Raw genomic sequence first — 27989 nt, 5'->3', positions numbered from 1 at the left:
CCCACGCCCTTGCTCTCCCACGCATTTCATTTGTTGCTACATTATTATTCTTAGTTGTAGCGGTAATTGTAGTAGCGGGGTAACGTTCTGGGGACATCATTGAAAACTGTACACTTTGAACATTTCCATACCGTTATCCTTATGTTCGGTAAACGTTCCAAGAACAAATAATATGCTGTTAACTGGGGTAGGCTGCGCTGATAAACATTAAAGTGATCTGGATGCGAAATTCATCCGCTGTCTAAGTAATGCCCGGGGATATTATTTTCACCGATTTCCGAAGCAGCGATCAGAGTCGAACCAGCAATGAAGAAACTGCGATTCGGAAACGCTGGTATGCTTTAGGCTAAAATTATCCGGTTTGTAGCCTTTACTTCCCATTCTTGGACGGGACTCACTCGATCTCCCCTCATAATGCTTCTGATCATTTGGTGTGATTATCTTAAAACCACATCCGATTCACTCGCGTTGTTCTGTTCCCTGTTAAGTTTCGTAAAACGCGGAAATCGACTGACTTCCAGAGGCAATTCGGAAGGGGAAAAGGGGGAAGTTCAATCAGATGTGTTAATTACCTCCGAGACTGGGCCCTACGCACGTAACAACGACTGGAAAATAGTGGGCAGACATGTCCCAAGATGGGGGGTGTTACACTTGGATATGGACGTGTTTTTTTGAGTACGCGACACCAAAAATACTGCTGATCCGAAGCAGGAAAGTAGGAGCGATCAACCGATTTATTCAGGCTGTAATCATTGGATACGTGATCGGGTAGGTTTGTGCCGGCGAAACAAAACACAATCTATAGCTAAATTCTGACATATTTTTACAATAAAAAAAATCTGATCCGATTTTAAATTTACATTCAGGTGGCACAATGCAAACAAACTCTTAGGTGTGGATACGTGACGTTTACGTTTGAGCATTTGGTTAAAATTAGATCGGGGAACCAAACGTCGCTGGTTAATTCTCTTTTTTTGGCAACCAGGTTCTCTCAGTCATTCACTTAATTACCCGACTTTTCTGCTGCGTACTGAGGAACGATTCTTACAGGTTACTATTCGGTTGAGTGTTTAATGCTTAGCCTTTTAAATCTGTCGGATAAATAAAGGTTGTCGACTTTAGTCAGCTGGCATTCGTATTTACACGCATGTAAGGGTTATATTACCTTCTAACTAGACGGTAGGACTTGCAAACGACTCCCAACGCTTTAGATGTAGCTTATTTTAGGTTTATAATGGAATAATATATATCTTTTGCCTGTGCGTGAGAGTCTTAAAGCGTGATTGTCACGCCAGATGCATGTGAGCTGGCGGCCGTGTAACCTAGACTGCGAGCGTCATGGTGGGCGGGAAATTTGGTCTCTGACGACTACCACCTGCTTGGAAACCAACCTCCTTCTTTTTAGTATAGGGTGAATGTTTTCAGACTGTAACTTTACCCCTTTCCCACACTGTGTCATTTGCACAGGTATGTATGTGTGCTGAAGAAAGGCTACCAGGAGACTGACACTGTTTTGAGCTCTGTCACCACCAAGGTCAAGGGCATTGCAGTGACAAACGCTACAGCAATGGGTCTGCGAGTGTGGGACGTGGCTGACTACGTCATCCCCCCTCAGGTACCAACTAAGCCCGAGAAGGAGGTAGAATATCCACCATATTGTACCCCCAGCCCGAGCCCAGCACTCACTCCTGGTGTCTAGACTTTGCCGTCTGAGGTGGGGGTCACTGGCGGTGTAAATCTGTGCGACTAGCAGCTGTAAGTTAACCACTTTCAGGCCATCAGCTCAATACACCAGTCAGCAGAGAATGATTCCGCACTGTCCGGTCTGAAGCTATAGACTATAGTGTCATAATTTCTAGTAATATTGATGATAATTTAAATGAAAAATGTTGCCATTGCTTGAATTGAAACTTGGAATGAAGGTCGAGCCAAAGTTCCCTGAAAAAATGGGCCCTGGGGGGTGTTCCAGCGGAAGTGGATCGCCGTGAGAGGCTGCACGGCTCAGACCAGCTGTATCTGAATCATTGCATCCTTCACCACGTTCAGCCATGTCGCCCTGTTTATGATTTATTTTCATACTTTGTCTTAATACGCTGCTTCTTAACCTGGTCCTCGGGGATTCCCAGACGGCCCGCGCTTTTGCTCCGCAACAGATCCCTGCAACGCAGTGCACATTTTTGCTCCCTATGACCTCCATACTGGGGGCTGGGAAAGTGAAAACCTAGTCTGCTGGGGGGAGGGTCCTGGAAGGGTCCCCTAAGACCGATTTGAGAAACACTTAATTACAATTAATTATTATTATTTTTTTTTTTCAAAACTTGAGAAAATAACTTTGCTCCTCCCCACACCCCCCCACACCCTTGTTTTCATAGGAAGAGAGTTCCTTCTTCGTCATGACCAACATGATCATCACCCCAGGTCAAAATCAGAGTCACTGCCCTGAGGTAAGCAGTTTGGATAGATAGCCCTGCCTCCACCTGTGCCCTGCCTCCACCTGTGCCCTGCCTCCACCCAATAAGCAGCCCAGTGAGCAGGTTTTAGGTGCATCTACGGTATTTCTTCTTTTACTCTATCCATTCTCTGTCTTTCCAGAGGCAGAAAACATGGCTTTTAAAAAAACAACCAAAAAGCGCATTCTTAGAGTCTCGTTTATGGTGAGCGTGAAGTTTGCCCGTATTGTCTGTTATTCAGATTCCAAGTGCGACAGCTAATTGCTCATCAGATAGCGACTGCATGGCGGGGTTCAGCGACACACGCGGGAATGGTGAGGCCTCCCCAAGGATACCGGTGCTGGGGCTGTTTTCAGCTTAAAAACATGGCATCATTGGGACACATTTATCAATCTTATGTTTGCCCGTCACGAACACGAGAAAGCCCTAAGATAGAGACTTAATTCATCCTGTGAGGGGAACTTTAGATGTTCCAGCAACAAGATGCATTCCATGGAGAACTGAACAATAAGATAAATGAAAATACATTTAACATATAAACTACATTTTCACTCAAGTTGTGGTTTCTTGTGTTTTAGTAGTTAGCACTTATCAGTGCCACAAACAAAATGATGGCAATGGCAGTAAAGGAAAAATATTTCATCAAATGACCAACCCCACATAAGGAGTGAACAGGCTAATTAAATATCCACCTTTTACAGTGATTACAGTATGACAGACTAGACTTTCTGTTGATTACACTAAAGGTATTTTCCTGAAAGTTCACTCCAGCACTGCTAGAGAACTGCTCACAAATGATCTGTGCTAACTGGCTGTGTAGCCTTGAACTTCCTATTTATTCCCCCCCCCCCCCCCCAAATGTGCTGAATAAGCAGAATAAGCGTCTGGCTGCTGATTCACTGTGAGTCAGATCCACTGACAGACCGGAAGGCCACTGTCATGCCTCTGGATTTATTGTTTATTCAATGCGGCAGATTTTTTTTACATTTCAACTGATAATGTGCACTATTTAAAAAGTTAATTTTTACAGTTATTGTTAATTGTATTGAATATGTGGGAAAACTACACCCTCTTGAGTTTTAAATAACGTTGTACCGTTAAGGAATGATTGTTTAATGGAAGGTATGTCTTTCTATGTAGATTGTGCTTCTGCTGTGTAATATGTAACTTGTATTTCTCTGAGATGATGCTAAACATTATTGGAAAGGGTTGAGATAGACAGGCGCTACTCCGATGTCCGTCTTGTTCAAGTCTTTCTTATCCAAATCGACCTGTGCATCTGTTGGTCAAAATCGGACACAAAACACTGTGAAAACGATTGAGTATACAATTATGGTCTTTTGAGTGGGGGACATTTATTGAATGCAAAAAACAGCAAAACAATTAGTAGTTGGATTTAGGCTAACGTTCTCTATATATGTAAGTGGTATGATAACACTGTTTGACTATCCCTGCCGGCCCCTGGAGGATGGGCTCCCCCTTTGAGTCTGGTCCCTCCCAAGGTTTCTTCCTTCTAGGGAGTTGTGATAATGCGCTATATAAAAATAAATTTGTTTGTTTGTTGTTTAGTAGATCAGAGCAATGTGCAGATGCCAATGAATTAAACTATTAACCAGAAGCAGTAACAACAAAGTGTATTTTGTAGCAGCCATACAATAGCTAACAAAACCATCCCCCTACGTCTAAACATAGCAATCAAAAGCCATACTTCTTCTAAACAGAAGTGAGTGATGTCACTTCCGGCAATGCCGTGCAATTTCCGAATAAAAGTCTTGGATGGATCAAACATCCCACAGTGGATTTCCAGTTTGTCAGTGGATCAGCCTCGCAGTGGATCTTCAGCAACACACTACTGGGAATGGGCTGAAGGTTAGGTGAATGTGTTGGTCATGTCATCGCCAATAATCCTCCGTGGGGTGTACTTCTGATGGGCACTGACTATGAACACAAGTTGAAAATGTATAAGGGCAAGAAATGAAATTCAGAGGCAGCATGTAATTAGTGTATGTCGGGGAATCCAGAGTGCATGGTGCATACAGTCCATGGCAAATGAAGAGTGTGAGGGACATGAAGAAGAGGAGACCTGTGTCTATTGGTGATGACCATTCAAACGACCTCTGCAGGTGTGCAGACGGGCAGGTGTGTGAACTACTCGGCCTCAGCCAAGACCTGTGAGGTTTTGGCCTGGTGTCCGTTGGAAGAGGATGCAGACCCACCAGAGTGAGTAATGACCATTGTGACTGGCACACGGTGGCTTTTTCAGGTTATGGTAACATTCTTTGCATGAATCCAGATTACCTGAAGAGAGTGTTATGGAGTGAGTGTACTGGCTTAGCAAGGCTTCTTGAAGCTTGCTTCCTACTTTTGCATACTACGAACTGTAGTTCACTATTAAGCAAGGTATATTACCATGGGAATTCATATCCACCGTTGTAGTACATGTGATTGCAAAAACCAGGATTAAGCTGTTAAACTAGTTAACCCAGTGCTATTGAGTAGAGTCTGTGTATGTAAAACTTGCTTCATATCATAGTACATAACATAGGTTGTTTGGTTTTAAACTTGTGTCTGCCCCCCCCCCCCCCCCCACACACTGCCGGCCCAATTCTCATAGACCGCCAATCTTGGTAGCAGCTGAAAACTTCACCGTTCTGATTAAAAATCACATCCGATATCCCAAATTCAACTTTAGCAGGTGAGTTGTAGGTGCTTTTTATTGGTTTTCCTACCTTAAAAAAACTGATGATACAGTTTTTGTTTTTTTTTTTAAACATGTGGCTCTTTAGCAATACAGATACTCTCCTGGTTACGATGGTCCATATTACGATACTTCAGCTTTATGATGGGTAGATGGTTTTTCACTTTCAGTACATTATTCAGTACATTACATGAGAGATTAAGCTAGGCTAGGCTATGGTGTTTGTTAGGTTAGGTTTACTGTATTAAAATGAACTTTCGCCTTACGATAGGTTCATTGGAACGTAACCCCATCGTAACCCTGGGAGAGGCTGTATATCGTATTTGTCTGGTAGTAAGGACACTGATTTTTTGGAGAATTTTTGGGGTCCGTCTTCTGGCTCAGGAGTTCATCGGGGTACTAGTTAATGTAACTAGTTAATGATGACCTGGAGTTGTACGCCAACTAATAGTAATAAGACTACTACTAGTAGTAATAATAATTATTATTAATAATAATAAGTCTCATGTGTTCCTTTTGAGCATCTACTTTATATTTATTTGTACTTCTGTGCGTTTCCGTGTTCTGCGTGTGGGTTTTCTCTGGGTTCCCCTCCTGCAGTCCACAGACGTGTCTTTCACGTGAACCTCCCGTATCGTGTCATCCTTTTATTTCCATCATTTCGTTGTCATGCAGAAGGAACATCCTGCCCCATGTCAACAGCACCTACCTGACAAACTGTGTGTTCAGCCGCACCACCGACCCGGACTGCCCCATCTTCAGGCTCAGGGACATTGTCTCCGAGGCCCAGGAAGATTTTCAGGACATGGCTGTAAATGTCAGTTTCGACAGTTTGCTTTTTGGTTGTTATCTGATATTGTATTGCTGAACCAGTCTAGTGTCGCTTGAGACCAGACAAGATTCCTTGTAGCATATCTTTGGTCTCTCCACACAGGGCGGGGTGATGGGCATCCAGATTAGGTGGGACTGTGACCTGGACATGCCAGAGAGCTGGTGCGTTCCTAAATACACCTTCCGACGCCTGGACAACAAGGACCCGGAGAACACTGTGGCACCTGGGTACAGCTTCCGGTATGTAGGATGTATGGGTGACTTATGCCCGTGTCGTCAATATATGTATAGGGTCAGCTGGAGTGTTGAATGATGGGAAAAATTACACTGGTAATTTATTCATTTGGTAGTGCTTGCTTTGAACTGTTAGACATTGCTGACCTTAAGAAGCAAAGTACTATCCATACATTAATATTGACGAGGCCCCAGAAGACATTCTGTAGACACATCACTGAGCTTGTAGACACATCACTGAGCTTGTAGACACATCACTGAGCTTGTAGACACATCACTGAGCTTGTAGACACATCACTGAGCTTGTAGACACATCACTGAGCTTGTAGACACATCACTGAGCTTGTAGACTCATCACTGACCTACTGGGTTTCCATGACTACTGAAATATAAAATGAGCTTTGGAGTTTGCATTATAATTTTTGATGTAAGATTAGGATTTCAACCTCCAAGAGGAATCATCCCCGTTTCTAAGTAAGTCAAATATATAGCCTTTTGTTTCAGTAGTTTTAGTCTTCCCTATATAAAAGGAACTGAAACAGTGATTTTCCCTACATGAAATGGGATGCTGAGTATGTAACATGAAGGTAGAGGCATTTTTTTGGTCTGAGGATATTACAGTAACCATTCTCACTTGCTTGACAGATTTGCAAAGTATTACAGGGACGGTGAAGTTGAAACCAGGACATTAATCAAAGCGTTTGGCATTCGGTTCGACGTCATGGTATTTGGCAAGGTGGGTCCACTCTCAGGTACAGGAAAGATGGCCTGGCGGTGAAGGAGTGGATGGTGCTGCTTTGTAACCCTTGATCTGAGGTGACGGCACACCTGTAAAAACCCAATGAGAAGTTAATTTTACATCATTTGCTGGTGACTGGTGTTTCTTTGCTGCAGGCAGGCAAGTTCAACGTTGTACCGATGCTGCTAAATGTTGGTGCAGGACTTGCCCTCCTGGGTCTGGTAGGTGCCTTTTTAAACAGCATGTGAGGACATGACCTTAATATCGGGGTGGTGTACCGCTCAGTGGTTTGGTGTCTGTGCCGGAAGGTTGTCAGTTTTAATCTCTAGCTCAGCAGAAAAGTCACATTGCCATCGAGGCCTTCAGTAAGGCCCTTACCCCCCCCCCCGAAAAATGCCCCAGGGGGTGCTCAATAAAGCGCTGACCGGGGAACTCTCAACCCAAGCTTCACTCTCCCCTATGTCTGTATACCTTTACTTGTACAAACGGCAAATAAATATTATTTCATTTCATTATGATGAAACGTTTAACCAAGTAATGCAGTTTCTACCAGAGCGGTGTGTAAGAGCTAGATTTTGATTAGGGGCAGGAATTAAACTTGCCTTCTGCCATGAGATGGTAAATATGTCAGTGTTCAGTCACCACATGATTCTAGCATGAAGCTAATAACTGTTTATTTAAAGGTTACGGTTGTATGTGATTGGATAGTATTGACTTTCATGAAGAAGAAGAACATATACAAGGAGCATAAATACTCATACGTGGATGATTTTGAGTTGGTGAGTAGCCTCCAGCTTAGTTAGTATGCTGACATTTAGATTCCGGTCGGATGTTCCTTTCATTGAAAGTGTCCTGATCAGAACCTCCCACATCTTTCATCAGCTTTCTGAAGAAACTCCCTAAGGAACACTGCTGGAGACGGACATGGCAGATGGACGATAAGAGCAAATGAAGGCGCCGATTCAGCATTTTGGTGCACGAACTGCAACTCGGATTCAGTAGCCCACGAACTGTAATATTTTAACATAATACTGTTTAAATCAGGTTAACTTGTATCAATGTTATCTGCATATGTTAATGAAACAAATCATGTAGTCAAATGACAGTATGCTATAGTGATGTCTGTGTTTAGATTTTGATACCAATGTTAACAGATATGTGTGTGTGTGTAAGGCTGATCTCACCTATTGCAATTCAGTGTTTAATTTATGCATTTAATTAAATGTATAGAAGGAGTGGGATTTAATATTACATGAGTTCTTACCATCCCCGTTCATTACAATTTGGGCTCCTGGTACAAATAATGGCAATAATTAATCATTTTCCAGAATTGATGTGATGTTACAGTTAAACAAATTGGGTTCAATGTATTCAAAGCATTGAAACTGAAAAGAGCTCACCCACAATTTGCTTAAAGGCAACTGTACTTTATTCAAATTATCAACCAGATACAATATGTATAGATTAGTGAAGTATCAGATCATTGGCAAATCCTTCATTCACCACAGGAAAGGAGAAAAAAAAAAACATGCGTTTGTAAGTATGGCGATATGTTGGCATGCAGTTGTTTGCTTGCACACTAGGTTAACTATGGAAAGCAGTGCACTACAGTTTCGGAGAAGGAAGGTCACCATGATCATAGCCCTTCAGGTGGGAGTGGGCGGAGTCTCGGAGAAGAACGAGCAAAGGTCAAACGAGGCCCTGCGTGCTGTGGGATGCGGTATTTGGCGTGAGGCCGCGGAGGGAGCTTAAAGGTCAGAGGTCAAGCCCTTAACCTACTTGCTCATACATAGTGTATATACACAAAATGGCATCTGACAAGTACAACAAAAATCTCTTGCTAAAGATCTGGAGGCTAGAGAATTTAATTAGTGTGAACTAACATTTCTGATGACACGAAGTCCACCTTTTTATGCAAGAGGCCAATTTCAACAATGTTCTGGCACGACATGGTCTAGTTTAGAATTTGGGACATTTCAAACGGCGCACTGGTCTAAAACGTGGAGGCCAGCGTGCCATATGCCAGTCCAAACAAACAGCCTTTGACAGGTTCGCCACGTGACTGCCCACTCCCCGTTTTCATACCACTATTAGTGTTTAAATGTTATTTCTAGGTTTAATCCTGGTATAGTTAAATTCACTATTACATTGTACAGGTTTATTATAAAGGTCAGCAATGAAGCAATCAAAATATGGCACAATTTACAGTCCTAAGTGAACTTTCACCAGAGCAACTCAGTTATCAGGTAACAACGATAATAAACAGGCTGACAGGGTCGAGAATTTGCACCATTCAGTAAAATTTGGTTATGCATAGTACATTAATAGGTAAAAACAGCACGTCCAGTATACAAAGTGTGGAATTGTTTGGAGAGTTACATGCAGGGACAATTAAAGCCAGGGCAGAAGTACCAGTGGTTCAGCCCCTGTGTGTGACCCCCTTACCCCCGCTTCATCACATGTACTGGTCATGAGGAAGCATGAGCATGCTTGTCGGCATACTCGTCAGCATACTCGTGAGCATGCTTGTCGGCATACTCGTGAGCATGCTTGCCGGCATACTCTTCGGCATACTCGTGAGCATACTCGTCGGCATACTCGTGAGCATGCTTGCCGGCATACTCGTCGGCATACTCGTGAGCATGCTTGCCGGCATACTCGTCGGCATACTCGTGAGCATGCTTGCCGGCATACTCGTCGGCATACTCGTGAGCATGCTTGCCGGCATACTCGTCGGCATACTCGTCGGCATGCTTGCCGGCATACTCGTGAGCATGCTTGTCGGCATACTCGTGAGCATACTTGTCGGTTTGCTTGCTAACACTAACATCCAGGTACCCCCCGTGGACGTGGGGACATGATGGAGGTGACGGGTAAGCATCGTCCTTTAAGGGTCACAGGAATCATATTCTTAACTTACCCACACCTGCTCAAAGTGCAGTTTTTCTGTGCCTGTGCAATTACATACAGCCTTATGAAAGAGTAACAAAGTATGTATCATATAAATGCCAGTCATTGTATGCACACACAGTAGAGTATATATACAATATGTGCATACATTTACCCTAAACAGATACCACTTTCTTTATACTGTATAACATACACTTCAGGTGAAGTTACATTAAAAGTGACGTTAATTCTACACCTTGGTTTTTTTTTATTGTAAATATTAGTTGACAGTACAGGTTACTGGTTTGGATCTTCTCTGCTCTGCCTTCATGGCCCCACTGGATTAGCTGGTTTACGTTTTTAGTCCTGAATTAAAATTCGCCACAGTACGTTTTTTGGTTTAAGCCTCTCCATCACGCGCCTTACAAGAAACCATAAAGAATTATTTTAACCCCAGGAAAAAAAAAAATCACAGGCAGCAAAGAGTGAGATTTTTTTGGAGTTTAGATCCAAATTAAGTGCCTGAAAGCAAAGCTAGAACCAGACCAGGGCGCAAAAAGACCATAGAGTAGGTGCTAAGCCTACTTGGTGTGTCAAATTTTACACAGAGGTCTTTGAAAGTCGGGGACAGCAAAGCATTAAAAGATGACAGCACATACTTCATGTCGAGGGAATTCAAAGAAGGATGGAGCCATAGCAACTAGGGGTGTAACGATTCATTAATTCTAAATGATATATTGATTGTTAAGGCCATGGTACAATTCAGTTGACAATTAACAAATAGATTCATATCGTTAAACCATGACGATATGGTAAAATGCTGCTGGAAAAGATCTTGCACAATGAAATCTAGAGACTCGCCTTCATTGAGAATAAAGAGCACTACATTACAGTATATTTTATGTACTTTAGTACACCCTCAGAATAAGCTATCCAGAAATAGTTTCTTCCTGTTGAAGTACAAATACAAGACGGAATGTTTCCTGTGCAGACATTTGTGTTTGAGATGGATATTTTTCAACATATTCTGTTGTTGAAATTAAACATGTAATGTTAAGTCATTTTGAATGCAAATTCTAAAATTAGCTTGTTTCATTGTATTGAATATCGATCATGTATTACCAAGTCAAATCTTACTGTATCGCAGTAGCAATTCAAATGTCACCTGATGTTAATTTGCTGCTGCCCTGCAAAATTTTAACTGAATCGTATTGTGGCAATTTACCACGTGGCTTACAATTTACGCCCCTAATTGCAACAGGTTTGTACATAATATTATACAGCCATGTGTAACAGGCGGCAGGTGTGTTTATTGCAGCTGTATAAGGTCTATCCGTTTGACAGCAAAAGCAACTTTACATGCGTCTTGGATGCTGCTTTTTGTACTCGGATCGGAGAATCGGACACAGTTTTTTGTCCTCCAACTGTTGTGTCGTCCTTTTATGAAAGTTCAAAGGGATTCAAACCAGATTCCTTTGTACTGAGGGTAAAAGCAGAGTTTTTTTTCCCAAATCACCTGAATAAAATCATACTCCTACAGCATAAACAGTATTTAACAACTGAGAAGGATATGCATATCGTTTTGTTTTCCGTTACCCATTACTGTACACAAGTCTTAGTCACTTATAAATATGTAGTATGGTACAAGATGGCCAACCCAAAGGGCAGGCTACACATTCATCGTCCAGCAATCCATCCGCACCAGACGGGATACTGACCGAAGCGGAAAAAAAGGAAAAACTCACATCTATACCTCCAGGGCCCTTGAATATGACAGGAATAGGGAACATCTGCGTGTGTGTGTGTGTGTTTGCATTTAGCAAAGCAGGGGAGTCAAATGGAGGGTGCCGACGACGAGCTTCATGCTAGTCGAACCCCCTCTAGTGGCGGGGGGATGGAACAACAGTGCAAAATGAAAGATGTCTGGCGTGCCCCACCCAGATGCCAAGGTCACAAACCCCAAAGCAAAGCGCTAGTGAGGACGCGGGAGCGAGGGGCCCTCTGGAGATCAGGAGAGCACGTCGTCCTCACTGACGAACAGCAGGTCCATGCTCCTTAGGCCGTCTCCACTCTCCTGCTTCCTGGGAGAGGGTTACAACCATCGAAACACCTGTAAGTGGCTGGCCAGGCTGGTGCTGAATACCTTACCCTACTGTGTGCGAGATGCTATCAGCGGAGATTAAACCCAGCTAACACCTACGAAAATGTGCTGTCGTTTACTCCTTAGAGGCACCAATCCTGCAGGGATACTGGAAGTAGAAGCCTTCCGTTTCCATGCAGCAAAACACACACTAAAAGAAGAGGCCCTTATTTCCCTTCCTTACACATGCTAGTGTGTAACGCAACTGTCCCCGACATGCCAGTTTCGCAAAACCTGCAGCAAGCCACACTGTACATTCTAGTCAGATGGGAGACAAAGGCAGGGCAGTGGTTATTGCTGTTACTATTGTTAGGGGAGGGAAATGGGATTCCTCATTGTTGCATGCATGGGAATGAGGAAGCCTGTGCTGGTTAGGGGTTCTCATGCTGACCTAGGCATTGGTCACGAGGGGGCAGTGCTGAGGCGTAAACCCCATGCGTTCAGGAGCGAGGCTCATGCAGTGTCTGGGCACAGTGACCTTTTACCTTGCGCGACCCTGAATGTAGCACTGTTTCTCACTGCCTGTCCTGCCTCGGCTACAGCGTGGGAGGGAGAGAGGAACGGCGACAGGGTTTGCTGCTGTGAGAGACGGCGTGTGCAAAAGCAGGCTGGCCGACTGGCACCACTGAACACCAACTCCCGAGCAGCCAGGAAGAGGCCGTATTTTTCTCTAGCGATTAGGCCTTATGAAGGGTGACATGCAGTTTGCTGGCTGTCAACATGAAGCATCTCTCAGCCCCACCCACCATCACTGTCCCAAAACTCAACCGCCACCCTTTAATGAGCCTCCCAGCCGTCTTCTAGATGTATAACTAAATGCACGTTATGCTGAAAAACAATATTGAACGTTTTATTAATTTAGGATTTGGGGGTATCTGGCTTTGAAATATAATATTATTACACTGAAGCCAGTTTCATCAGCTTATGTGATTGTGAGGAAGCTAAATCGCTAGACCCCCCCCCCCAGTCCAGTCAGGGACTCACGTCAGTATGCCCCCAGTCCCAGACAGGCTGCGGTCCTCCCTCCTGCCCCAGTCGAAGGGGTTCCCAAAGGAACGTTTCCGGAGCATGGTCCGGACCAGAATCTGGGGAGGGGGGACACAGGAGCGACATTAGAGGAACGTTCAGAGAACGTCAGAGCTCGCACTGGGCTCGGTACGCACTCAATCAGCTTAATCAGCCTGGTATTTTAACACAGCCTAATAAAGGTTTATTTCAGCTCCGCCATGACAAGCGCGTCCAGCTCCCCGGTGAGCTGAACGTGCGCGTTTCTGCTCCAGCCTAATCACTTTATAATCTCTGTTGTTTTTCCACCAAATGATCAGAGCACATCTGCAGATTTCAGTGATTTGGGAAGCATTAAAATTCTGAAGGGAGATTCATCAGCGTAATTAGCAGAGATAATTAACCATTGATTTGGCTGATTAAGCCAGGATTTGACTGAAAACGTGCAAAAAAAAAACCCACAAGGCCAAGCAGGAAGTTTCTCCATCCATATTTTAAAGATTTGATGATACAGCCCACAGCTCCTGATAGGCAGACAAGCTGTCAGTCATTCAACAGGAGGCGTGGCTTAAAGGACATACCACTGTGGCCAGGCTGGGGATGTGCTTAACAGAGTTCTCCACCTCCTCCTCAGTCACCTCGATAAGGGTGCAGTTGTCATCCTCAGAGGGCAAGGGCTCAGCACCGTGCCTGGTCACCCAGGGGTGCACCTGGCAATGGAGGACAGTGGAGGTTCATCATGCAACACGAAATTCTTGGTATATTTTATGAATCACGCAAAATTAATAAAAAAACGTTCGGTCCGCTTTAAAATATTCCGGATTCTTCCACATGTAAGTGCGCAGTGCAGAATGACACAGATCTTCACAGATGCTCACAGAAACAGGAAGGTGGACATGGAGTCGAAGGAGGGGGGAGGAGTCAGACCTTAATCTGGGGCACCGTAATTCTGGTCTCAGGATTCTTGTCCAGCATCTTAAAGAGCAAGTCTTTCAAATCCTCAGACACATCTGCACTGTGGAAACAAAGAGACCTGCCTGTAAAGACACTGTATTTGATTTCAGAGTAAATTTCATATTATATCCATCCATCCATTTTCCAAACCGCTTATCCTACTGGGTCGCAGGGGGTCCGGAGCCTATCCCGGAAGCAATGGGCACGAGGCAGGGAACAACCCAGGATGGGGGGCCAGCCCATCGCAGGGCACACTCACACACCAGTCACTCACACATGCACAGCTACGGGCAATTTAGCAACTCCAATTAGCCTCAGCATGTTTTTGGACTGTGGGGGGAAACCGGAGTACCCGGAGGAAACCCCACGGCGACATGGGGAGAACATGCAAACTCCACACACATGTGACCCAGGCGGAGACTCGAACCCGGGTCCCAGAGGTGTGAGGCAACAGTGCTAACCACTGCACCACCATGCCGCCCCTCATATTATATTGTACATAAAACATGTGCGAGTTGTGTGTGAGTGTATTTATGTGTCCTGCGATGGACTAGCATCCCATCCAGGGTGTAGCTCAGCCTGCGACAGGCTCCAGGTCCCACCTTCCCTCACCCTGGTCAGGATAAGCAGTTTGAGGCCGGATGGATGAAGCGATCTCTTTGCCCATTCATTGTGTGGGTTCCTACGCGAGTGGACCACGAAGATTTTGTTTGGTGTCTGACTGGTGTCAATGAAGGCTGAAATAATTAGGGTAAAACAGGAACTCAATGGCAACTTTGCGCGTGTGTGTATGTGTGAGTGTGTGTGTGTGTGTGTACATGCGTGCATGTCCGTGGGCACCCACTGCTCCGGAATCTCCAGAGGGTGCGTCCTGATCTTCTGGTGCAAACTCAGGATCCGCTCGTCCATGAAGGGACACTGGAGGGGGAAAGGCAGGAAGATCACAGAAGAGGCTGAAGGATCAGGCCGCCGGTGCAGTTCAGGCGGGAGCCGAGACCCATAGATGGGGGGGTCTGCGTCGGCCATGAGCATTTAGCAGAAGGAAGTCAGCAAGTACAGAGAAGCTTTTCAAGTCTCCCAGTTGAGTCTTTGAAGAAACGCTGCAGCTGTTCTGCTACGCTGGAGCACTAACACTATATACTATACAGGAAATATCTGGCTCCCAGACAGGAAGCTGTTCAATGGGAAAACACATGGAAGCCTGATAAGGGATGATGTGGAATGTGTAGCCATGGATACAGGTGCCAAGAGGGCAAATCATTGTTCGTGTTAAAAGCACAGACTTAAACTGGAATGTATACTGATCAAGCATCAGACATTATGATAAGAGGCAAAAAACATAGAAATTACCACTCCGAACACGAAACAATACAGAGTTACTCCCATGGCCCAAACATCCAAGGCCTGAAAGATAAAAACACAAAAGAAAAAAAAAAGAAGTTAATCATCAAAATAATTAAACAGTTTTTTTTTGCCTTTCTAATCCTAGTTAATTCTCATTCAATGTTAACGTCACATGCTGGGCTGGTGTGCCTTTCAATTCGCCAAAAAAGAAAAAGGCCACCAGGGGGCGATGCTAGCTAGATTTACCTTGCCAGAGAAGTTCTTCCTGGTTTCGGAAAGGGCCTCAGGGGCCAGGAAGGCTGGAGTCCCCACCGTACTGGTCAGGAGAGCATCTGCTCCTTCAAACTGGTTACTGACACCGAAGTCGGCGATCTTTACATGTCCATCTTCCCCCACCAAGAGGTTTGACGGCTTGATGTCCCGATGGATTATCTTCTGGTAATGCACTGGGGGGGGGGGGACAAACAGTTAAATGAATTGGGTGGGGCATCACTTACTCTTCAGAGGCATCGTGTCGGGTGGTAATGACCCACAGTTAATACGGCTAGAAGCTAAATGGTTTCAACCCGGGGTCTCTTGCGAATCAAGATTTACCGATTGGCTTAGCTGTGATTTATCTGTCAAGCCCATTTCCAGAGGATCCCTTTAAATAAATTTAAACAGCCACACAGGAACTGCATCACCCTATACGTGCCTCTTGCTTTAGGTAGAACAAATAGTTCAAGTAATGGGCTGCCGGTGCCCTGATCGCAATCATATGTCAACAAAGAAGTTAGCGCACTAATGCTAACAGCGGCACCAGCTGGGCCTGACCCCCCAGCGAGGCCCCCCCAGGTCGCCCACTCACAGTACTCGATTCCCCTGAGCAGGTCCTGGAAGTAGAAGCGAGCCTGGTCCTCGTTTAGTGACTTCTCTGTGGGCACCTCCATCACAGCGCTGCCAGCGGGGGGGTGTGAGATTGGGGTCAGCCCACATTAGAGCTCATGACACGTTCTGCCACTTGGGGGTGCCAAGGCTGCGGAAGGTGTACTCACCCTTGTTTGACGAGCTCGAACACTGGGGAGAGAGACGGAAATGCCATAAGGCGGCGTTAAAAGGCTAATTGTTCAATCAGAAAATATTTGCAGAACAAAGACACAATTTAAGCAATTCCAGCTGAGATGTTGCCACAGATATCAAATTAATAGAGCAATAAACAGTAAATGTCACTTTGGAATTTATGTATTTATGCGCATATGTATGAATATCATATGGACAAAAGTATTGGGACACGCCTCTTAATCATTTAGGTGTTTCATTCAGACCCATTGCCACAAGTGTATACAATCAAGCACCTATACATGCCATCAGGTTTGCAAACATTTGCGAGAGAATGGTTCATTGTGGAGAGCTCAGTGAATTTACGAGTGGCATTGTCATAGGATGCTACCTTTGCAATAAGTCAGTCGGCGAAATTTCAACAGCAAGTAGTATTACTGCAAAGTGGAAGCATTTAGGAACAACAGAAACTCAACCACGAAGAGGCAGACGACGGAAAGTAACAGAGCGGGGTTGCGATGCATGTTGCATAGAAGTCACCAACGGTCTGCTGACTCAATAACAACAGAGTTCCAAACTTCCTCTGGCATTAATCACAGCAAAAACAAAAAAAAAAAACTTATTTGGGAGCTTCATGGAATGGACTCCAATGTCTGAGCAGCTGCATGCAAGTCTCACATTGCCAAGCACAGTCTGGAGCAGTCTGATGGATGAGTCTGGGTTTGGCAGATGCCAGGAGAACTTTACCTGCCTGACTGCATTGTGTCAACTGTAAAGTTTGATGTAGGAGGAATAATGGTATGGGGTTGTTTTTCAGGGGTTGGGCTAGGCCCTTAGTTCCAGTGAAGGGAACTCTTAATGCTTCAGCATACCAAGATATTTTGGACAATTCTATGCTTCCAACTTTGTGGGAACAGTTTGGGGAAGGAAGGAACTTTTCTGTTCCAGCATGACTGTGATCCCGGTGCACAAAGCAAGGTCCACAAAGACAAGGTTGGGTGAGTTGGGTGTGGAAGAACTTAACTGGCCTGCACAGAGCCCTGACCTCAACCTGAAGGGAGATTGTGAGCCAGGCCTTCACATCCAACATCAATGCCTGACCACACAAATGCTCTTTGGAATGGACACATTCCAAAATTTTGTAGAAAGCCTTCCACTGAAGAGTGGTGGCTGTTATAGTTGTGGGGGGGAGACTCCATATTGATGCCTATGGATTTAGAATGGGATGTCATAAAAGTTCCTGTAGGTGTAATGGCCAGGTGTCATAATATTTTTGTCCATAAAGTCTATGTATATAAACGGAAACGTTATTGTATACGATACACTAGGTGAGTGTAATGGAGTTTGTGAGGAACGTTACCCATGTACAGATGGTCCTCGCTGGGGTCATCCAGCACCTGGGGGAGGGAGGGTGACAGACTCAGTTAGCGGCCTCACGACTGAGGGGTGCAGCTCCTGCATCTTACAGACCGCAGACAGCAGTTGGCTTGGTGCTGAGGGGATAAAGGCTCAACACTTCAGATCCCAATGTGTATCTGGCAAGAAATGCCAGAATTTAAGAAAGTCAAATTTTATAACTTCAGGCATCAACTTGATAACAAAATACCACCACCCCCCCCCCCCCAAAAAAAAAAAAATAAACCTCCAACCCAGCCCCAATATGACCCCCAAAATCTCTGAGAGAGCCATCCGGAACCCATATCCATCCACACCGGGTAGTAATCTGCACAAAAAAAGAATATCACAGGACCACTCATGGGAAGACAGTCTGCTGTTTGGGTCTGGCTCTCAAAGCAGATGGTCCAAACCCCATTGGTCACCACGGCAACCTGAAGGCCCACATGATGCATTTTGCCAATTGGGCTGAAATGTGAACCCCCCTCCCCCCCTTCGACTCCACCCAACTACATTCTGTACACCATCTAATCCAAAGCAATGGGGGTCACTGGGAAATGGGTGCGGTCAACGCTCGGGGTTTTGAGGAGAATGACGCAGAGCCCCCGACCTCAAAACTGCTCTAGAGCGTCTTTGGAATGAACTGGAACGCAAAACTGGGGCAGAGCGGAGGTGGCCCAGTTCGGCGCTGGAGCTTCACTGGACGAAGTATGGAGTGAGGAGGACCAGCCTTCTAACCACAAAACAGCAGCAGTTGAGCTTTTCACGTTCTAGTCAGACATGGTGGCTCACACCCATGGGTCCCCTCGGTACAGTACTTGTCTGAAAACAAAGATCAATACCCCCAGTGACTTGGATATTACCTCACTCTGTCAATATGTACCTGTGTATAGTAACCAGAGTGTTAAACTGGCCGGTGATTAACAGCGGGAGGTAACCTCACCCCCGCCGGCTCTAAACGCCCAGGCTTCACCGTAATCTCCTCTCGTACCTCCACCAGCTTCACCACGTTGGGGTGGTCCAGCTTCTTTAAGATGGCGATCTCCTGGTAGACCCGTTCAAGGGGCCCCTTGACTTGGGCTGAGCTCTCCGGAGCCCCTTTTGCTCCTCTGGGAGGGGGCCGCCCTGCGGGCAAGGGGGCATAAGTCAAGACTGAAAAGAAGAGGCCATCCTTATCACCCAACAGTCCACCTGATTCACACTCTGCCTTTGGCGAAATATCACCTGTCAAAATTGAGGCCCGCAAAGCTCAACTCTACCCAGCGTATTCCAACAGGGGATCTTTATTATTTCAAACTGGCCCCCACAGCCTTATGGGGGCTCATAATCACGACCCAGAGACCAAACAGTTAAAATGTCAGACTCCAGAGATGAACGCAATCCGGTGGCTCCCAGATGGTTGGCAACACCAAACGCCAGGCTGGGGCCGGGGGGGGGGGGGGGGGGCCTCGAGCACAGACTGGTCCACGTGTGTGATGGCCGAGGCGCGGGGGCCTCTTGGCCCAGGCTGAATGGAGCGTGCCCCCCCCACCGGGCCGCCCATCTGGCTCGAGAAGCTCGCTTACGTGGGAATCCGGCTTGTCTCATCAGCCGCTTCTTGGACAGCACTTTCATCGCCTGCGGGAGGGAAGAGAGGGAGAGATAAACCGAGAAAGACAAATAAAACAACTTTTTTTGCTCCACGCTATAAATATTAAGAACAACTAAAACCTCGATAACATATAAAATCGCCAGCGATGAATCTCGTCAGTCTCCATCACCGCAAACAGGAATCACACTGATGGAAGATCATCCCATTATTACACTCAAGCTCATAAACCATCAAAGTGGCGCTTTGCCGTTAATTTATTTCTCTTGCAAGTGTGAGTCGTCTGCCGGAGATGCAGGTTCAAATTACCATTATACGTTTCTTGCCTTAAAGATTGTCAAAATGGTCGTATGAAGCTACATGTTCCAATCCCCGCACTGCGGATATTCCTGCCAGATCAGGACGCCCACGCAGGACCCTCGAGCGGTACCCCATTTTGAATCTTACTGTAGCCAGGTTTGGGGGGGGGGGGGGCATCTAGAACGGTGAAACTCACGTAATAGGTGTTGTCGTCTTCATTGTACGCAAGCTTGACAACACCATAAGAGCCCTGCGGAGAACAGGAAACAGCGGGGAGTCAAAGGTGAGCTGCTGAATAACAATAATAAATGAAGGTGCTGCTAACCGGAAGCACACATGCGAATATCCATGAGCCAGAGGCGGACAGTCCAGGTCCGGGATGGTACAAGTCCAGACCAAGATTTTGTTTCACTCAGCTAGTTGAGTAACAAAGAGTCACAGTCACAGAACCCTCAAGTAGTTGGTTGAGACAAAATCCTGGTCTGGATTTTTACTTTCTGGAGCTGAACTATCCACCTCTGCCATGAATACACTCTCTTCCTGTGACATACAGGACCTTCCCCAGCCAGGATGAGCGGCGGTGCCATGGGAGGGGTGCATGTGTCAGGCGGTGGCTCTATGTCATCGTGTCACGTGGGCGTGCGGGAGGCCGCAGCGCCGGCTAGGTACCGAGCCGATGCTGGAGTCGCGTTACCTTTCCGATCTCGTCTTTCAGCTTGTATTGATTCAGCTGCACGCAGTCCTGTCAAAACAAGCAGAGGCGTCAGGTTTGGTCCTGAAGGCACGAACCCACGTCACACACAGCAAGGACAGAAAGGTCTTCACACACGCTAACAGCCAGGGGGAGGGCAGGACAAGCCCAGGATTCACAGCCAAAACATCCACTAACCTGCAAAAGGCTTTCCCTGCCATCTAACAGGCTGTTTGAGTACTGCGAGTACTCTGAGTACTCTCGCGGTTTTTTTCCCCTCGAATTACAGGGCATGAAGACACACTTCATCGGATGGTTTGAGAGTCCGCTCTCACAGTCAATTATGCTCCACATCAGAATGATGAATGAACAATCAAGTCTGTGATTGGCGCCGACAGGCAGGGAAAAAAAAAATCGATTACTCTACTAACTTGTACTTATTAGACATGTGACTGGTTGATTTGACGTGTGCCCTTTTCATCACTAAGCAAGTAACTGCAACAAACACTGGTCGGTCTCTCAAGAGGTAGAAAGTTTACCTAAAAACAGCCAACAGAACAGCCACTACGGACTACAGACAGACACTGGTGCATATTTTTTGTTGTGCATAGATCTAAAAAAGTGCATCTAAAAGAGGATTTACGCTACTGTTTGCGAGGTTTGGGGCAGGAGGCTTATCGTCTACATCCAGCTAGAGTGGACGGCGGCCTGATCCACCTCCTTACCTCTCACTCCTCACACAGGATCTACATTAAGGGTTTCGATATAGTCAAGTGTCAGCTTTTCGAAGTGGAAGTTCAAAATAAACTCACTAGGACCAGATACATAAAAGGTCTGTGAAAATGAATACTCATCTTACCCACATGAAACAGGACAGCACAAGTTAATCCCAGCAAGACATTAACATATCCCAACATCAGCACATTCTAATAGCAATGAGAGGATTTCCATGGTAACTTTTGTGTTTCTAGGCAACAGATTCAGAATGATATTACTGGTTGAAGCAACATGCAGCAATAGCTCGTTGTGCTTTGATGAAAGGCGGGGCTTCTAAATGGCTCAGCCAATGGCATTCTTCCAAAGTCTATGCAGACTCACCGATAGGTGAGACAGTACTTTGACTCTGAGGTCCTCCATTCTGATTGGTAGCCAGGCGTATGCATAAATCATGCCTCCTGACTGACAGTGACCACAGAATACTGGAGTGTCTGACTTCAGCTCACCCTACTTCTCTCAGGTGACGTCGAGTTGGGGGGTGGCTCGTACCTGGAGGTTTGTGATGGAGACCCGGTGGGACTCCACGGTGGGCCTGCGAGGGAGGCGCGGCGAGGAGTGCGGGGACGTTATGGGGGAGTAGGGCAGGGAGGGGTAGATGTAGCGGCCGTTGGTGGGCCCGGGCGAGCTGCAGGGCGAGGAGGCCGCATGAGGGCGCTCCTGCAGGGACAGCTTGCGGTTGGACAGGCTGAGTCTGGAGCGGCCCTCCTGGGCCCCCGGCAGGGGCGGTGCTACCGGCTCCGGGGACACGCTGCTGTCCATGTCCTCCACCTCATCCCCTGGAGCGACGGGCGAGGGGCAGCCGCTGGGATCGTACTCCGTCACCACGATGAGGGACTCCATGAGCGGCGGAGGCGGTGAGATCGGCGGGAGCGCGGGTGGGCGTGGCTCTTCGAGGGCGTGGTCATGGGGGCACTTAGCACGGGGCCAGGAGCACATGCAGGGAAACATGGTGCTCCTCCCCTCGCCCTCCCAGCTGCTCCTCCATCAGGACCCGGTGACACACCGTGCTCAGTTGCTTCTCTCCCACACCGAACAGGCTCCACCCCTCGACAGCTGGGACCTCTGCAAAGCAACCGGACAACTCGCTGATGGGAGTGGTCTCCGGAAAGCCCGCCCACATTTCACCAAGACAAACTCCATTAGCTGCCCCCTCCGACCTCGCGGCATAACACTCAAGTCCACACACCTGCCATAAGCCCCCCCCCATTCCACACAGACACTGGCCGTGTAGTGGCCTCTGTAGGGATCTCCAATGGCCCGGCAATCGAAACCCGAGAAAGAGCGACTAAGAATGACTCATGTCTGTATTCCTCTAAATTCCTGGCCCAAATCTCTGCATGCACTGCGCCAAATCCCACACCGTCGCCGCAGCGACTGCAAACCTGGCACCACCCCCGCACCCATTACACCCCGCAAGCCGTCGCCCTTGTGGTTCCCAGCTTGTCTTTGGGTTCCTCGTTACTCTTCTGCTAATTGTTCCCATGATGCTCTGCGGCAGAGCCCCCAACACCTACACACCATAATGTACACCAGTCTCCTAGCGACAGGTGTACATTTTTCCTGGAACTATATTACAATAAACAAAGAGTCAGTGAAAATGTCTGTGTCTGTGCACGTCTTAACACACCGACAAGCCTTTCTAAGTTAAAATTAAATCAGGTATCTTCTCTCGCACCAGATGGGATTAACATGCACTGGATCACCAGCTGGTTTAATGCCCTTTCCACTGGTCACCCCATCAGGCAAATCTGACACTCCTGATCAGCATGCAGTGGGCTCATATAAACCCCACGTTTCCCACAGCAAGGTGACTGTGTCTAGCCCGTGGGACGGGGGGGGGGGGGGGGGGCTCAGACAGCCTCTCGCAGGCACCGGTCTCCCGCTCAAGCCCCAGTGCAGATTTAGTTGAACGCAAAGGCCCCAGGATGCCGACCGACACCCGGCGCCCGAGAGAGAAGCACACTTCCTGTGCGGCGGTTACTGTACCGCGTCCATGTACCTCGCCATGGCGACGACCATTTGCTCATTTCCCATACATGCCGGGAGACCCTGGGTCTGGCGATACAGTAGGTTTGCTGAACCAACCCCCTGGGGTGGGAGGTTGGGGTCCTTTCTGTTGTCAGGACAGGCCAAAACACAGCAGTGACCATGCAGATGAGCAAGGCCTTCACTGCTCGCCAGATGCGTTAGACTGGCTATAAGCACCCCACTGAAACTTGGGGGGGGGGGTTAGGGTTAGTCCACTGGGAGAGGCAGTGTCTGACGGCATCTCTACCCCCCCCCCAGCATCCCTGCAGAGTCTCTCTCGCTCTTGCCTCCCACTCGCATTGTGTAACATTCAGTGTGGGGGATCAGTGTCTTCAGGAAGAGCTCCAGGGAGCAGTGGGGGTAAGATGTCCTCCCTCCAAATCAACACACACACATACACACACGTTGGCGTACTTATCTAAATGGGGACCTTCCATTCATTTCTGTGGGAAAACCCTAATCCCAATCACAACAACCTTAACCCTAACCCTAACCCAGCCCTAAGCTTAACCATAAGCAACCAAACACAATACAAGACTTTTGGAATTTTTGCTTTTTTGATTGCTGTCACAGATTTTTATTAAATTGAGGTTATCTGAATGGGGACCTGGAAAATATCCCCAAAAGTAAGAGAGTTTCAGGTTTTACTGCACTTTGGGGATATTCTGGTCGCCAAACGTAATCTAAGCAAATCCACACACACACACACACACACACACAATTACTGTACAGACACACACAGATTCATACAGCCACTTGCACAGATATGAAATGAAACCAGCCACATTGAATACCAGCATGTGTACGGTCTAACATATTTATGTACAGACACACATACATAGACCCTGACACATATAGTCACACAACACTCATACTAATGCAAATATTCAGTTACAAGCAGACAGGCCAATACATACGTGAAAACACACAGCTAGAACACAGGCAGTTCCAAATACCCACAGACACATACAGTCACACATGAAAATGCCAACACATAACCAGCCAAACACACACACACACACACACACACACACATTCTCTCACAGAGATACCAAACACAGAAAGACACTCTCATACACAGCTACACAAACTCACACACAGATTATATACATATACACACGCACAGTCACACAGATATATATATATATATATATATATATATATATATATATATATATATATATAAAAATAAATAACACCTTATCCAGGAAATTGGCAAAAATAAAACCTCTTTTCTGTACCATAAGGTGCTGAATAATGTAGTGTGATGCAGTTACAGGCTCTGGTTGGCTAACAAATAGCTACAGCTTCAGGGTGCATGTCTGCATTTAGGACACAGGGGGGTCTCTGTGACCCCCCACCCCAAGGTATTTAGAGAGGGGGCTGAAGGAGGCGGCGGCAAACATAAGCCAAGGATCCAAGAGCTGGTGGGAAGCACGCTGGCTAGCAGGGATGAGAGCAGAGACGTCGGAGGTTTAATGCACTAGAGCGAGAGAAACTGAACGCAGCAAGACCTACTGTGTGTTTCCACAAGGCAGTATGGCGGTGAGGAAGAGCGTAGGCCGATCTCACCACGCGGCACCGGCGGTCAGACGCATCACGTAACACAGCCTGCCATCCCCAGGCCAAGGTCCCCCCCCACCCACCCACCGGCAGGAGGACGGTTCTGAGAGGGGAGAGAGTCCTGCAGCCAACCGGTGTGGCTATTTTAATCGCGGGGCTGTTAGTGCTGAGAGTGACCTACTTTGATCGTTTATGGGAAGCTTTAGCGTTCATTAGCGGGTAAATACACCGGGCTGGAGACGGGTGTAAACACTCACACACACGCAAAGGCAGGCATGGGGCCGGGGTAGTCGTCCCAGAGCCGGGGGGGGGGGGGGGGGGGGGGTGTTGGGTCACAAGGAAGAGTGTGATCCTGCTGCACATGCCAGCTCTTTCGTGAAAATGCCGCATAGTCATGAGGGTTTGGGTGGAGAGGGGCGGGGGTTCAGATGGGGTCTCTGAGCTACAGAACACACACAACAGTGAGCAGACCATCTGGAGACCTCCACGCTCAGAGGAGGCGAGAGGAACCGCGAAACGTGACCTTATCGGGACGCCTGAGGCCCCGAAACCAGCCTGGCTGAGCAGAGGGCCACGTCGGAAGGGCGGCGATCCCAGAACATTCCAGAAAGCCGCGTGCTGCCTTTTTAGGAGGCGGCCGCACTCGCCTCCGCTCGCCACATGACCGAAAAGGGAGCACTTTGCCAAAACAGCCGCCATCAGCTGTAAGATCTCCAAACTTCTCACACGGCCCCAAAAACTCCTACACCTAAAGTAACAGGACGACCAAGGTATTAATAAGGGATAAACCACTTTAAGGTGTGCGGTTATATGAAAAATAATCAATGACAACTTGATGTACGGAGGCTCAATGCAAAGAAGAGGATCGCTAACCAAGACGGAATTCTTAATTTTCGTATAAGCGCACGCCTCAAAGTGGTTTATCCCAATTATACCACAACTAACGAACAAAAAAAAACAAGAACAAACTAGTCATGGTTAATTTTTTCAAAAGAAAATTGCTTCAATTAATTCCATAATGCTCCAATGCATCGTGCTGATATGACGACTGCATATTAATGACTAAAAAGTCACAAACATACATTTTTTAACGTTTAATAAAATGGAACTACCTGCGCCGTTACACGAAAAATAATCAGCACCCACTTGACACCTCTGGACCAATAAGAAAGTAGAATTTACCAAACAGCAATTAACGATAAATGGCAAGAATAACGGCTAAGTAAGAAAACTCTTCTGCGTTGTCATTTCCTGCCCCTCACTGTTTATCTTGTTATTCATCTGGTAAGGGTCCCGTCGCGGTCCGGAGAAACGTATACTCACACGGTGGTACCGGGGTTACAGCCTGTTCCTGAAACAGTTTCCAATTTTCCCAGAAGTGAGCAAAACACACACAGCAGCGGAGGGTCCGTCAGCAGGCGACAGTACAAGTATCCACTCCAAATCAGTCTTATAAACAACCTCTTCTGTGGTTACCGCCCTCCCCCCTTCCTTTTTTTCACTGCCGCACAGCTTTCAAATCATTAAAAATGTATTTAATACTTAACATGGTCACTCATTAGATGCAAACTTGCCAGCTATGTGCCATTAGGAAGTAAGAGTTGTACATAAATGGACAGGTTGACTTAAAAGTGGCATAATCTGAAATAAGAGCCATTGGACAGAAACTTATAAAATAGGCAGTATAACAACTCTGACATGAATGTATCCATCAGCGCCTATGTAGGACTGTGTCACCGTGCGCTTGAAGTCAGTCCCGGGAAGGAGGGGGGCCAGGGCAGGGGCCGCCCAGGACGGGATGCCTATCCATCGCAGGGCTCACACAGTCACACGCGGTGGGAAACTCGGAGCCAACAATCCGTTTAACCGCATGTGTTCAGACTGCAGGAGAGAAGAAGGCAAACCACCACAGAACGTCTGCAAAAGCCTGACAAAGAGCAGCGGCCGGGGGTGGGGTAGGGGGGGGGTGTCGAGACCCCATCACCAGACTTTATTTTTAAACGATTCCTAATTTACAAAGGGAAATAAAGATGAGCTGTGACTAATGTTACACGTTTTTCCTTGCATTCCTAAATACTTAAATGCATCACACCTTAAAATTTCTAGCTTCACACATTTACAGATGGATTTTCTAGTGAAGCAATTTAAACACGATTTCAGAAGGGACGACGGCAAGGACTATGCAGCAGTAAAATTTCAAAAGAAAATCCACCATTAGGCTCTGATAGCAGCTGCCTTCCTGTGCAGTTGCTTGTTAAATCGCCCCGTTCTTCCACACAGAGCGTTTTCCTAACCTGCGTGACTTTGACCCCATTTTCTCAAGCATGTTTGCAGTGCTGCTCTTAGCTATTATTTTTTTCTCAATATCGCTTACATTTCCCATGGTCACGCCACTGTTATCCTTTTCTCGTATGTCTGATACTTTATAGGTGTTATTTTGTTATGTATTCATACAGTCTCTGTGATACAGACTAGGACTTGGTCAATACAGGAGAAAGGTGTCCCTTCAGATGCAGTGCAGCTCTTGCCATCTTGACGTGTTCCATAGCTTATTTTTATCAGTAATGTGCCAGACAGTGAATTATTTAAAAATAAGTGTTAGATAACGTTGAGAACAATCATGTGATTCACATGTACCTATTACCAATAACATGAGCTCACAAAGTATCACTTCACTTATTTACAGTTAAACAGGCAAAAAAATATATATATATGTCAATCCCGTTCATTTCGGAATAAAACTGATAGCAAACGATGACCCGCGACCCCCGAAAAGCGCCTTCGGATCAGTGACCTGGTTCCGGCAGCACGGCGGGAACCCGACGTAGCGTAGGACCCGGCGGACACTCGCGCTGCCGTAGTACAGTTTGCGCACAAAAAAAGCGATCGGTGGGATGCCTCTTGACCGCGATCGCTGGTTTATGTTTGTGCCTTCCTATAAAACCCATACAGTGGTCAAGCGTACGTCCCATAAAGCAGGCCGTGCAGTATGAATAAGACAAAAGGCGTGCTGTAACGTAGCACCAAGGGGCCTGACATATGCTGGCAGTCTAAATAAGTGTTCGGGAAGCATCACTTTTTTTATCACTGGTTTAACACCGCAGTTAAACGAGGGCTGCGATAGTCAGAGAGTGAAAATGACTGTACGATCACGTCGCTCGAACGGCGGATCTGGCAGTGCACTGTCCGAAATATGTACAATGACGGATGGCAGCTTAGGCACGCGTTTGCCACACGTCCCCGAAAGATAAACACGGCAAATAAAAATAATTATATAATTCCCGTTAAACTGATTCGTCTTGATATAAATACAGCTAGCATGCTA

General features: G+C 46.6%; 2 protein-coding genes across 7 annotated transcripts; one reads left to right on the top strand and one right to left on the bottom strand.

Annotated features, from left to right (window-relative positions):
• Positions 1-6: 6 nt before the first annotated feature.
• p2rx4a (purinergic receptor P2X, ligand-gated ion channel, 4a) lies at positions 7-8203 on the top strand. Of its 3 annotated transcripts, none has more exons than XM_049019766.1 (12): positions 7-334; positions 1468-1639; positions 2373-2444; positions 2692-2764; positions 4574-4670; positions 5065-5145; positions 5824-5965; positions 6083-6219; positions 6859-6949; positions 7108-7173; positions 7636-7731; positions 7835-8203. In XM_049019766.1, exons 1-12 carry the CDS (start codon positions 249-251, stop codon positions 7853-7855), a joined length of 1134 nt encoding a protein of 377 aa, XP_048875723.1. In that variant the 5' UTR covers positions 7-248; the 3' UTR covers positions 7856-8203. The 3 variants fall into 3 exon arrangements, with proteins under 3 accessions (XP_048875723.1, XP_048875721.1, XP_048875722.1); XM_049019764.1 differs by lacking the exon at positions 7-334 and adding an exon at positions 360-768; XM_049019765.1 differs by lacking the exon at positions 7-334 and adding an exon at positions 362-768 and having other exon boundaries at positions 1468-1615.
• Positions 8204-10032: 1829 nt separating this feature from the next.
• LOC125746116 (calcium/calmodulin-dependent protein kinase kinase 2-like) lies at positions 10033-27143 on the bottom strand. 4 transcript variants are annotated; one of them, XM_049019761.1, is made up of 17 exons: positions 27039-27143; positions 21563-22135; positions 20300-20347; positions 19802-19855; positions 19283-19334; positions 18709-18842; positions 17683-17719; positions 16319-16340; positions 16132-16220; positions 15531-15730; positions 15291-15344; positions 14785-14858; positions 13914-14001; positions 13568-13696; positions 12966-13066; positions 12467-12517; positions 10033-11922 (listed from the first exon to the last, which is right to left on the bottom strand). In XM_049019761.1, exons 2-17 carry the CDS (start codon positions 22019-22021, stop codon positions 11850-11852), a joined length of 1665 nt encoding a protein of 554 aa, XP_048875718.1. In that variant the 5' UTR covers positions 22022-22135; positions 27039-27143; the 3' UTR covers positions 10033-11849. The 4 variants fall into 4 exon arrangements, with proteins under 4 accessions (XP_048875718.1, XP_048875719.1, XP_048875717.1 ...); XM_049019762.1 differs by lacking the exon at positions 27039-27143 and adding an exon at positions 26402-26545; XM_049019760.1 differs by lacking the exon at positions 27039-27143 and adding an exon at positions 25988-26173.
• Between the last annotated feature and the right edge of the window lie 846 nt (positions 27144-27989).

The sequence above is a fragment of the Brienomyrus brachyistius genome, chromosome 7 (assembly GCF_023856365.1).
Source record: "Brienomyrus brachyistius isolate T26 chromosome 7, BBRACH_0.4, whole genome shotgun sequence".
NCBI lineage: Eukaryota > Metazoa > Chordata > Actinopteri > Osteoglossiformes > Mormyridae > Brienomyrus > Brienomyrus brachyistius.
The sequence above is the reverse complement of the archived record's forward strand: the minus strand, read 5'-3'. Positions and strand labels throughout refer to the sequence as shown.